This window comes from Mya arenaria, chromosome 2 (assembly GCF_026914265.1).
Source record: "Mya arenaria isolate MELC-2E11 chromosome 2, ASM2691426v1".
NCBI classification, from domain to species: domain Eukaryota; kingdom Metazoa; phylum Mollusca; class Bivalvia; order Myida; family Myidae; genus Mya; species Mya arenaria.
Genome location: NC_069123.1, coordinates 63,581,948 through 63,595,528, shown reverse-complemented (window position 1 = coordinate 63,595,528; position 13,581 = coordinate 63,581,948). Strand labels below are relative to the sequence as shown.

Sequence of the window (13,581 nt, the reverse complement as noted above, 5' to 3'; positions counted from 1 at the left end):
TGCCCCGGACAAGAAAAAGTAACAAAGGGCAGTAACTCTGTCATTGGCTGAAATAGAATTGCAGTTCCTATACACTGCACTCCCTCTCATTATGCTCTATCACTGTATGAAGTTTTATTAAATTCCATCCAATAGTTTTCAAGTTATGCTCCGGACAAGAAAAAGTAACAAAGAGCAGTAACTCTGTAATTAGCTGAAATAGAATTGCGGTTCCTGTACAATGCACTCCCTCTCATTATGATCTATCACTGTATAAAGTTTTATTAAATTCCATCCAATAGTTTTCAAGTTAATGTCTGGAAAAATATTTGACAGCAAAAACAAAAACAAATAAAGGGCAAAAACTTAGTAATTAGCTTAAGTAGAGTGATGGTTCTTGAACACTGCACTTCCTCTCATTGTGCTTTACCATTGTATGAAGTTCCAAAGAATTCCATCCAGTACTTTTCAAGTTATACTCTGGACAAACAAAAGTAACAAAGGGCAATAACTCAGTAATAAGCAAGAAAAGAGTTATGGTTATAGTACACTGCACTTCCTCTCATTATGCTCTATCATTGTATGAAGTTTAATCCAATTCCATCCAGTAGTTTTTAAGTTATGCTCCGGACAAGGTAAATTGCAACGGACCGACCGACAAACCGACGGACTGACCGACCGACCACAGGGTGACTCCAATATACCCCCTTCAAACTTCGTTTGTCGGGGATATAAAGACCCATATTTATACTTATTGGAGATATCCTTCATACAAATAACCTGATCAACAGAAACTATTCCATTTGTGTGAGGAAAAATGAACATTTTATAGATACATCAGCTTTTCCATAAGATCTGTCCCAGAGACCTAGTTTTTGACCCTAGATGACACACTTTATCATCTAAGATTGTACACAAATATTTTTTAAGTTAATTAGTTTAATTTTTTGAAAAATATGGGTAGATATGAAATTCATGATTGGGATGTGTGTATATAAAATAGCAATTAAAATTTAGTTGTTGACTGATATGGATAGGTTTGGTAAGCATTGTGTAGGCATGATTATATGAAATGGTTAACCTTAAATGATAATGGTAATCACTTAAAAGGCAATCCAGACAGCTTTGTGGTCAGTACAGAAGGTTTCCATGACATCTGTTTTGTGAGACATATCTGAGACATATATATGGTCCAAGCCAGAGTGGTAGTCTGTAGTTTCACATTGAGGTGAAGGCTTTAGATTGATAAGAGTCCATGTACCCCTGAAGATTGTGACGGTCTGCACTGGGCTTCAGCTGGTCAATGTTGAAGTCCTCAAGGGCTATCAGTGTATTTTCATTGGCTGGAAGTTGTGTGAGGAGATCTAGGAGACCAGTAACCTGAGCATTTGGTCTACGGTACACAGTTATTAGTGAAAAACACTTTGTTGACAACCTTAATTCCAGATGAACAACTTGACCATGTTTATCATGCAGATTGGTAACACTCTGAAGTTCAATATGTGGTTTGAGGTAAATGAATATGCCATCATGTGGTCTTGTCTGGATCTTTTTGTTAGTAAAGCACATTATAGGTTGATCAAATCCGGTCACAAAGTAATATTCCTCAAGATCTGTTTACATAACTGTAATTTTTGCAAAAATTCTATTATACATTAATGTGACTAAGATATCCTGGAGAAAAAAAAAACTGTAATAGTTTCATGAAATTTGAGAATTTTTTTTACGACATCGGGAAAATATACCCTAAGATTTGATCTAGTGACCTAGTTTTTGATCTGATGTGACCCATATTCACAAATGTTTAAGACATCATATAGACAAATATTCTGACCAAGTTTCATAAAGATTTGACAGACAATTATGAATTTTTAAGACCGTGGAATTCTTTCTCCTAAGATTTGACCTTGAGAAATAGATTTTGACCGGGGATGACCCATATTATAGAACTTTCAAGATAGTATGCAGACAAATATTCTGACAAAGTTTCATAAAGATTTGACAAAAATTGTTGAATTTATGACGTGGAAAGATTTTCCTAAGATTTGACTTAGTGACCTAAAATTTGACCCGGGATGACCGATATAAAAAATAAGCAAGATATTATGCAGACAAATAATCTGACCAAGTTTCATCAAGATATGGAAAAAAAATGTTGAATTTATGACGTGGAAATATTTTTCCAAAGATTTGACCTAGTGACCTAGATTTTGAACCGGGTTGACCCATATTAAAACTAGAACTCCGGGAGTCGGATGTGTCGCCTGACAAATTATTTACTGTCGACATTATAGTTGTTAGATTGGCATTTTATTCATTTATAGACAATGATGTTGCCATAGATGTTTTTTAAAGCAAAACAGGAAGTCGGCCATTTTGTTGTTGTTGTTGTTGATCAATCGTAACCCCTTGTTGTATTTTTGTAGAGGGGCACCCAAGGAAGCTTCCTGTCAAGTTTCATTGAATTTGGCCAGGTAGTTTCAGAGGAGATGTTCTTTAAGCAATTGTTGTCGGACAGATGACGGACAAAGACCGTTCAAAATAGCTCACCTTGAGCACTTCATGCTCTGGTGAGCTAAAAGTGTGCAAGGTAAAGTTAAACATGAAAATTAACAAAGGGCAATAACTCTAATATGGAAGCAAGAAATACAGTTTTTGTGCACTGCGATCCCCTTCAATAAGATCTATTTATCTATAAAGTTTCAAGTTGATAACTCTTATAGTTTTCGAGAAATGCCCCAGACAAAATTTAAGCTTGAAAATTAACAAAGGGCAATAACTCTAAACATATAGATGCAAGAGTTACGGTTTTTGTGCACTGCACTTTCCCTCAATCAGATATACCTACGGAATAAGTTTCAGGTTGATACCTCCTATAGTTTACGAGATATGCCACGGACAAAACCTAAGCATGAAAATTAACAAAGGGCAATAACTCTAAAAAAAATGGCAGCAAGAGTTACGGTTCATGTGCACTGCACTCGCCCTCAATGAGATCTATCTAGCTATGAAGTTTCAAGTTGATACCTCTTATATTCTTCAAGATATGCCCCGGACAAAACTTTAAGCATGAAAATTAACAAAGGGCAATAACTCTAAACATATAGATGCAAGAGTTACGGTTTTTGTGCACTGCACTTTCCCTCAATCAGATATACCTACGGAATAAGTTTCAGGTTGATACCTCCTATAGTTTACGAGATATGCCACGGACAAAACCTAAGCAAGAAAATTAACAAAGGGCAATAACTCTAAAAAATATGGCAGCAAGAGTAACGGTTCTTGTGCACTGCACTTGCCCTCAATGAGATCTATCTAGCTATGAAGTTTCAAGTTGATACCTCTTATATTCTTCAAGATATGCCCCGGACAAAACTTTAAGCATGAAAATTAACAAAGGGCAATAACTTTAAAAGTAAGAAAGCAAGAGTTACTGTTATTGTGCACTGCACTTGCCCCCCATGAGATCTATTTAGCTATGAAGTTTCAAGTTGATAACTCTTATATTCTACAAGATATGCCTCGGACAAAACTTTAAGCATGAAAAATAACAAAGGGCAATAACTCTAAAATTATGGAAGCAAGAGTAACAGTTCTTGTGCACTGCACTTGCCCTCAATTAGATCTATCTACATATGAAATTTCAAGTTGATACCACTAATAGTTTAGGAGATATACCCCGGACAAGCGAAAATGGGACGCGGACGCCGACGCCGCCGACAAAAGTAACCCCTATATGTCGTCTTTTCAGGCGACACAAAAATATGCAAGACATAATGCAGACAAGCATTCTGACTATGTTTCATCAAGATTTGATAAAAATTGTTGAACCTATTATTGTGAAATATTTCTTCTAAAGATTTGACCTAGTTTTTGACCTGAGATGACCCATATTCATATATATTTAAGATAACATGCCGACAAATAGTCTGCCCAAATTTGATAACCATTGGATAAAAACTCTTGATTTTATTACATAAAATGAAAAGTTTAACGCAGAATTGTTTAAACCCGCCCACCCGCCTAGTTTTCACCATTTTATAACCCGTAATTTTTCGATGAAAAATCTGGCTAAAAAGTGCTGTTTTTTTCAAAATGAGTACAGAAAACCCACAACATAGTCAGAAAAAGTTTGAACATAATGCATCAAATGCAAGCATCATCTCTTATGATTCAATTCAATTGCTTGGTATCTACAATGAATTGCTGCAATCCTTTAGGAGCATTTTAGGAGCATTAAGATAATTTTAACGAGTATTACATATTAAACAACTTCATTTTTGATAAGATATATTCATATCTTTATTCAAAGCAGTTGTATATCTTTAATAAATAACATGTAAAGGTTTGGAGTTCAGATTCTGAAGAGGAGGTGTGTGGACGGAATGTTCACCATGTATAAAGGCGCTATTGAATGTTAGTATCACTGCATGCCCATGGACTGGAATATGTCGAGTCTCTCCTGGTACAACTTGTAATATTCATTGGCCAGGTAGTAAAACGGGGCGTCCACTGCTTGCATCTCTTTCTGTAAACATAAGGAGACATTCACAACTATAAAGTAAAGGCTCACAACTTAAAAAAGAATATTTCATGTTTAATGTTAACAAATTGCTCTTTACAATTACGCCATAAAAATTAGTTTGGTAAGGGTTACATCCTTTTCAAAAATGGGTAGGGTAGGTAGGCTTTTTATCTTATTTTTTTATTACGCTTTATGAATTGTGATATCGTTATTGTCATCATTGAAGAATTGTGGTATAGTAATCTTCAGTATAAAACCTTTAAGATTTTAAACTACATATTAAAACACAAACTTGAAAAAATAAATATTTTGTTAACCAAGGAAAGTATTGTCCTTTTTTAAATTGAGATTGTTTATTCTTAAAAACTGACTTTTGGACAGCAATTTAATATATCCATATTTAAAAGTGTAAGACAAGGGAATATAATTGTACACTGTATACTACATTACTGCCATATTTGAGAGGTTATGTTAACTCTGACAGGGATGTGGTTGACCTGCATATGGGTGAAATTATATGGCAAGGGATTTGGGGACAACTTTAGACACCTGTTGAAGGTTATAAGAGGGCAAAGCACCCTGATGCAGAAGCAAAACTGGCTTTTAGAAGTCCAATGGAGGGTTCTCCTGTCTTCAAACTTAAAGCACACTGGATTGTCAAAACTAACAAGAAATATAGGAAAATCCAATTAACATTTTTAATCATGTAAAAAAAAGTTTTATGTTATTTTATTATTGTTTATGTTTTTGGTTTGTTTTCCTGTTGTTCGTGGAGCATAAATCCGTGAATCTGCAAAAATCAAACATGTGTACTTAAAGCCAGAATTACTGTGATTTCTAGCAATGATTCATTCCTACATGGAGTTCAGTTTAACTTAGTCTATGTAAAAAAACCTAGTTTCTAATAGGCTTCCTAAAATTGCTTTGTGAAGAGTAAGACTAACAACTTGATGTTATTTTAATTTATATACATACCGCTGAACATTCAAAGTATTTAAGCCCCTGTGAGTGAGCAAGGTCTGTGCCTACTTTAGGACTGATCACTCGTCGCTGGTCCAGATCTATCTTGTTGGCTATCAATACACCTGTAATCAATGTGCATCTTTGTGTTATTCAGTAGATTTGTATTTGTCGAAATGCAACACTTGAAGAAAAACAGCAAAAATATATTAGTTCATTCAAGTTTTTAATGACGTTAAAACTGTTATATAAGACTTACTACAATCTAATACCTGTCTATTGCGATTTGTGTGAAGAGTAAATTGATGACTGATTCTCATCCTCAATGTTAATATTTATCATTATAGTGATTAGGTAGCCTTTTGTCTATAACTTTTATGATATGACTTGCCCAAATTACTCAAAATATCTTATTCACAACTTGTTCAAGCTTCTTATTTCATTTCGCTTAATTACTTAAACTTAATTGAAAAAACAAAACAGTTTTATTGTGGTAATCTTATTAAAAAGTCTCAAAACTCAATAAAAGGAAAACATTAGATAATTTCTACCAAAACAAGAGAGAGTGTGCTTAAGCTTGATGCTGCTATACAAATAGGGATTGAGAAAATTGGGCCTGATGCTTGAACTCTGTAAAGACAATACCCGGGATGTTGACATCTGGGCTAATCTGTCGTACCCGCTGTAGCCACTTCTCACAGCTGTTAAAGGATGTCTCACTTGTGCAGTCATAAACCACAACTAGCAGGGATGGGTGGTCCCACTGGCAAACAGATATCATCCTTGTTATGGATAATAATAAATGAGTGCTTTATTTCTTCCTTCAATAATTCATATTAATAACAATAATGTTTTTTACTGTAAGCAAAAATACTTGGGCTATTCCATTTCAAGATATCATCATGGTTTAATTTGCACCTTTAAATATTATTTTAAAACATGAAAAGTTAAGACAAAGTTTTGAAAGCATATAACATACAAATTTTGTGACAAAGTCTGAAAACAGTTCCTTTCCTGCAGAATCATATAAAAACAGCTCCTGAAAAAAAAATAAAAAAATGAATGAAATCAAATTGCTTTAAAGTCTAAAGCATTTATTACAAAGTTCTTAATTAGTTATGTAAGTAATATCAAAGGAACTTTTTATTCATTGATACATCATTTATAAGTTCCAACTTCCATTTTTAATATTAATCAATTATATAATATTTATATTTGCAATGTGTTTACCACTGCATCCTTTGTATCAGGTATATTCACTGTTTTGACCAGCAGTTCAACACCAGTGGTCTGGAAAAAGGAAACATATATTGGAAGCTTTACATACAAATTGTATTTAGAAAAATTACAATATCATTTGATGATTAAAGAAATTAAATTTAAAAAAAAATGTGCAGATAATGCCAGAGTTCACTCATGTCACTCATGACATGGTTTTTGAATAATTTAATGATTTTGTCCAGAAGTGTCAGTTGGAATAGAACTTAAGAGTAAAGTACATGCACAAGTATAAATAAAGGTCACCGCAGGTAAAAAAAATAAGGGCATTAGGTCAAATCTTAGAAAAATGCTTTCCTGTCATAAATTCAATACCGGAGTAGTTTATTTTAGCCTATTGTTATGAAACTTGGTCACCTCAGCTCAAATAGTACGTCACTAGATCAAATCTTGGAAGAAAAAGAAACCCCCATCATAAATTTAATTGTTTTCATCCAATTATGAAACTTGATCATAGAAATTGTCTGACTGCATGTTGTCTTGAACCCTAATGAATATGGATCACCTCTGGTCATTACTAGGTTACAAGGTCAAATCTTATCGGAAAAAAAAATCCTGGCTTAAAATCAATAGTTTTTCTCCAATTGTTATGAAACTTGGGTCATGATGTTGTCCTGAACTAGTAGGAATATACCTATATATGACAGGGTACCTGAGGTCAAAAACTAGATTTTTAACCAAATTTTCATTAAACTAAATGCACTTGCAATTCTTTGAACAGTTTAAATAACAAAAATCCCAATGCATTTTTTTCAGTTTTTCAATATAATAAATCATAACCATTCTGGCAAAATAAGGAATTCTCAATGGTCAATCTAACAAATTCTAGATTAGACAAATATAATTTGACAGTAAATGAAAAAAATACTTTGAAATGCAATATAAAAGAAATGCAAAACTTACCATTGTGTAGTTTTTGGGAAAGAATGAGTTGTCGCTGTGGAAAACCTGGCATATTGAACTCTTTCCACTGGTAGAGTCCCCTATAAAATAAATATGTAATTCCAATAATAATAAGAATATAAAATATAATAATATAACTTGGGACACTAGCATCATCTGATCTTACCCTTCAAACAAGGGCTAGACCATTTAAAAAAAAAACTTGAACAAAAATCAATTGTTAAAATTAAAAACCTATATATTAAATTGAAATAGATTCCAAATAGACTGAAGTTTAAATATATTGTTTAGATAATTAGACATATAACAGGAATGCACACTTAAAAATTATCATTTCACGTTGGGGCAACTTAATTCAAATATCTGAGTTGCTAGCAAACTGGAGCAGTCACAAGGCGGATTGTTCATCCTAGTGACTTGAAAGAAAAAAACTTGTTGAATACAGCACTAATCATCAACTGAGCAATTACTGATGTGGCTTTCACGGGCAGAGCATAAGTGACATTTAGATCAAAAAAGATGCTCGCTGGCATTTGGATTCTATACTCAACCGCATGAAACTTACTCCTGTGTATGTCACTGCAACAAATTGAGTCCTTCTACCACTTAGTCTAAAATATTAGACGTGTTATACGGGATTCTTCCAATCCCTAACGTCTAAACGGGAATGTGCAAAAAACGGGGGTGTTTTAAAAATATTGAAATTGTTTTAAGTGAAGTATTTTATGGTTGAAATTGATCATAAAGAGTTATATTCATATTTTATCATGTAAGTGAAATGCTATTTTGCACTAAACAAGCATTTAATGCATTAAAACAAGTTGTTTACCTTTCCAATAAAACGAAAGTTGAGTGACACAGAAAACAATTATGTGAAGGGGAACAACTCGATACAATCGTAATAACACGGCCTCCTCCGACAAAGCTTCGAGAAAGACCTCGTTGTACAATCGTAACAACTCGGCCATGGCCGAAATGTTCCGAGCGATTTAAAACTGTGCCCTGAAGCCTTGCAGGTGCCCTTCATGTATATATCGTTATGTTTTGACAGAATGAAATGAAGAAAAGCCGTCACACTCATAATTATAAGTTGGATATTTATTTTTTGTGTACGGAACTAATATAAAATAACATTATCTGGTAATATTTCTTGTTTTTATGATATTTTATAGACGCTATATGCTTTAACCCGGAATCCTGATCGGAACAACTACCCACTTTTGATACTAAACAATTTGTACGTGAAGGATTTGCCATATCAAAAATAAATAAAAAATCCGTCAACGTACAATTATTTGGATTATTCTACCACTAGGCCACGGAGACGTACCAAAAAATAACATACCCTATTGTCTCTTTAACAACATTGACACATACTTTACACATGTAAAAACCTCCTTCAATAGCGTGCCAGTATGTGGTATGAAATCTCCGAGAATTGAAGTGGTACGAATATTTTGGTGGTTACTGGTACAAAGTCTCCGACATCCTAGGATCCTAAACAAATTCAGGTCTTTTATTGAATGATCCCATTTATTATCTAACTAGGAATGCAGTTTAAGTATGATCCTGCCATTCCGCGTGTAATATACTTAAACAAAGCTCACACTTACCAACAACAATGCACTTCGCTCTTAATAAATTGGGCATTTTGGAATTTGCAAAAGATTCACTCCAATGTTTACGGAATGTTTTCCTGTCAAGTTAGATGTAAGCCTGTCATTCATTGGCTTAAAAGTATGACAGTAAAAGCCGGTCCCGGGTCTTCATCAGATCCCTCCCGCTACTATGTAGAAAACAACATTTCAATTCAGTTTCTATTGTTGTATTCGATAGCAGATTTTTTTATGTTTTGTTATTTTAACCAGTTCTATAATTGAAGTTAGGATCTTTTTAAACTAAGAATTTGGAGTATATCATAATTGGTTTTAGATCGAAGGTAATAAAATAAGTAAAGTGAGTTATCAAGTATACTTATAAATATTTTCGAGAAACTGGCGCTGGAAAACATTCAGTATATTTTGCAACGATTCCACAATCTCCAGCATCCCCTCCATTAAGTTATAGAGCTCATTAATAGAATTATTTTGGATAGATCTATATGGATTTGATATAACTGGAGCCATCTACAATTCATGTGTTGCCCTCAATCATTGAGAGAGATCTCCAAATGTTTATACGTTTTATCATGACTTTTGAGTGCATGCATGCACACTAAAGTCATGATAAAAATTGTTGGCATATTGGTTTCAAGCAACGTTTAAATTGTCTGTATTTACACCTCAACTTCCATTCCTTAAATGAATGGCCTTTCGGTATTTGCGATTATCATCCCAAGAACGCAAAATATGTTCGGCAACTTTTTCCGGCTACGGTCGGGTTGCTCTTTTTACAAAATGGGTGAGAAAGTATTACTGAAAGGTTTTCTTAAATAAAATTAAGTATTTTTTTAGCACTTTTGGAAATGAACTATTGGTAAATATAAGTTTACACACTCGCACGGACTGCGCATACTTTAAACAACCCAACTGCGTTCATACTCCGATAATGACATCAACCACGCACTTCATTCCTTAATCAAAACTATTTACATTTTCACTGTTTACACAATTATGTTCAGATATTCAGTAATGCCCAAGAGGAAAGTCTCTTATTATCGTGAAGGAAGCCCTGCGAGAGCTTGCTGAGGCCAACGCACAGGTGCAAGTCAAACCTGTGAACCTGCTAAGAACTGCCAACCGTCATCGCCAAGCTATGAGACCCAGTGACTCAAAACCTGATGAACTGGATTTCGAAATCGATATGAATTTCATCAAAGTTGTTGACTTCCTCCTTGATGACATCACCAATGAAGGGGCATATACCGTCTGGTGCAGTACGTGGAGCGGACATGGGTGGAGGGAAGTGTGTGGAAGACAGAGAACTGGTCGGTCTTTAGAGAAACCGTGCGCACAAACAACGACGTAGAGGGTTGGCACCGGGGACAGCAGAGCCAACCGGTGCAGCCTACCGTTTTACGTTCTGGTTCCACTCCTGCGGACCGAAGCGGAGGACGTCAGTATCACAGTCTGACTGGTGTCAGACAACCTTGTAACCAGAAAACAGAGACAAAAGTACAAGAATATACATGAGCGCCTCTTCGACATGTGGGATAAATATGAAGACGACAACCTCACAACATCCCAACTGCTCAGGGAAGCCAGTCACCTGATTGGTATGGGTCCAATCCCAGCATCAATCGAAAACCGCAGCGAAGACGATGAGTAGTATGACAATAAATTGACTAATTGTGTATTGTGCTGTATGTGGACAATATGTATTCAAGTATTTGTGATCTTCATGTTGATGATATGTATTGTATTTCAGGTATGTTTCCATATTTTCACATGTTGTGTATTGCATTATGAATTATGTATTACCATGTTTTATGCCCATATCATTGAATTTAATTTATTTATATAGTGCTTTTGTTATGACCATGTGCTTTGTATCATGTGCTTTATTATTAACATCAATTATTACTATTATGCGTTGTTAATTTATTGATTTGTAATAAATATCATAATATTTATGAATCCCTGGTATTTATGTTACTATCATAAAATAGCTACTATACTAATTGTCATGAAGCTAAAAGTCAATTTCTAACAGCTAAATAAACATCTTTAAAAGTGTAGCAAATGTGTGAAGTCTTGCATTCAAATGGCGATATTTACTAGTTATTATAACCTTTCAGACAGTGTGCCATCACATAATAGCCACTATATAATACATATGTGGTTCACTTGGTCCTGAAATGGTACACTTAAGAACTGGTTCACTTGTGAAATGGTTCACTTCGTCCTGCACCCTTTATATACACTAAATTTTCATTCCACACAGAGCCCGGGCTTTCCTTATTTGCATATTACCAACCAAGTAAACATACGTACTATGCACGTACTACAATGTTATACCATCATACCACTTGAGGCTAATAACTTGATTACCTGAATATTGAAGGATTTGCAGGCGTCATTTTTACCATAAAGAGTGAAGATGTCCATCTCACTAAGTAGCGCAACCTCACTCATTAAAACACGGCCATGACTTATAGCTGTAGTCACATATCTGGACTTACACCTACATGTAAATGTATGTGTCACACTTGCAGTTAACATATTCTAACCAGATAGGGGTTGAAAAGTCTTTAAAATAGGGGTTGAAAAGTCTAAGGGCTGAAAAGTCTTCCTTTTGAGAAGGGGTTGAAAAGTCCTGCTCCCGATATACCGAACCCCTGAATATGTTACATACATGTACACCAGCCTGGTAAAGCTCGATATACATACATGTATAGTGAGCACCTCGACTGCTAGGGAAAGGCTTGACGCAGCCATATTCGCCACGGGCGAAAAGAAGTCCATCGACTGTTAATGATGCACAGAAGCGCAATCGGACTTGAATAAAAAAGAAATTCCAAGTGACAGATATTTCTACCCAAGCACAGCTAGCACTAGCAGCCGCATCGCACTTCTGTAGGGCTGGTGCATATCGCCCCATTTGAAGGGCGATACTATTTCCCGGTCCCGGTCTCATCCGGTCTCTGTTTTCAAAATTTTATAGTAGGTATCGGGCGTGATCGTGAAGGTGTGAATGACCGCGGGGGGTAATAGGATTGCAATAGATTACAGTTGTTTAACGTTGTTAAGAAAACAAAATTTAACTTTTTACTAAGTATTGCATTAATGCAAAATGTTATTTACTGATAAAAATAATGTAACCGTGTTTTTAATAGCTGACAGTACGCAAAAATATTAAATGACTGGTGAATGCTAAAAGATTTACAGTGAACAACTATCATAACATGGGGTAGAAATATCGTGTTTTGGTAAGTTAAAAAACATCAACATGAATTGTGGTATAAATCATTTAGGAGTAATAGTGCATCTTTAACTATTGACATATGTTGCAGGAGATGCACTGCCACGACCAGTTGTCTCATGTATTTATGCCATCTGACTGATCGTCTATTTTTATTATTTATTTTCTGGCATCAAATGAACAGATTTTTTTTTATTTTGGGATACCAGAAAACGCTGCCGATCGCGACTTTTCATTTTTTTAGGAAAACAGATATTTTTTTATTTTCTAGACAGCCGACTAGATGTTCCCTCATTTCACTTACAACGAACTTGACATTTGTATTTACATAGCCATTCTTTAAACAAAATTCAACAGCAATAGCAATTGCAAAGACACCACAGTCATGTACATTTGGTCGTTGTTGAACTCGCGGATCTACATTAGCTATTTGTTACTTTTATACATTTGTGTTAGTTGTATTTGAATATTGTACTTGAGTAATTTTATGTCTTCACCTAAAAGTAAAAGTTGTAACTCCTATCAGTATCTTTGGTCGTCTGTATGCTAGTTGTCCAGTGATTCGTGCCATCAAAGTGAATTTGAACTGAGGATGGTTGTTGTTTCCAGGTCACTCATGTCCGAAAATAGCTCATTTGGTTTATTTTTCTTGATAAAATGTACCCGACTTTGAATAAAGATTCATAAAGTTATATTTCATTTATAAAATAGCCTCCCGAATATTTCAGTAGTTAATTAATTATTATTATTATTATTATTATTATTATTATTATTATTATTATACTTTTTATATTTTCTCAAGGAACTCTTTATACAGATTTATTACAATACACAATAATGTCATACCATGAAAGGTGTCAATGCACGTCACACTGTGACGCGTGTCAGAGATTAGCGGCTGTCCCTAGTTAAGGACATGATAAACGGATTAGCCAGTTTTATTACACACGCTCGGCTACTGCATATTTAGTTATGTCTCTACCTATTTTTTCTCAAATTTATATTCAAAAAATATTGTTGTTTATAATAAAGGCAATGATATGGGATAAATGATTGTTATGCAAAGGCTCTAATAA

General features: G+C 34.6%; 1 protein-coding gene across 1 annotated transcript; it reads right to left on the bottom strand.

The window, feature by feature from the left end:
• Positions 1–4,084: 4,084 nt before the first annotated feature.
• On the bottom strand, positions 4,085–9,360 carry LOC128223225 (intraflagellar transport protein 27 homolog). The gene is made up of 7 exons (XM_052932520.1): positions 9,259–9,360; positions 7,646–7,725; positions 6,695–6,754; positions 6,444–6,503; positions 6,110–6,227; positions 5,480–5,589; positions 4,085–4,507 (listed from the first exon to the last, which is right to left on the bottom strand). Exons 1-7 carry the CDS (start codon positions 9,293–9,295, stop codon positions 4,403–4,405), a joined length of 570 nt encoding a protein of 189 aa, XP_052788480.1. The 5' UTR covers positions 9,296–9,360; the 3' UTR covers positions 4,085–4,402.
• Positions 9,361–13,581: the final 4,221 nt, after the last annotated feature.

Excerpts from the sequence above, each read along its gene's own strand:
- LOC128223225 (XM_052932520.1), bottom strand. The coding sequence starts at position 9,295 with ATGCCCAATTTATTAAGAGCGAAGTGCATTGTTGTTG. Across the intron at positions 7,726-9,258 it reads AGCGAAGTGCATTGTTGTTG|GGGACTCTACCAGTGGAAAG; the intron begins GTAAGTGTGAGC and ends TTTATTTTATAG. Across the intron at positions 6,228-6,443 it reads CAGACTTTGTCACAAAATTT|TGGGACCACCCATCCCTGCT; the intron begins GTATGTTATATG and ends TCTGTTTGCCAG.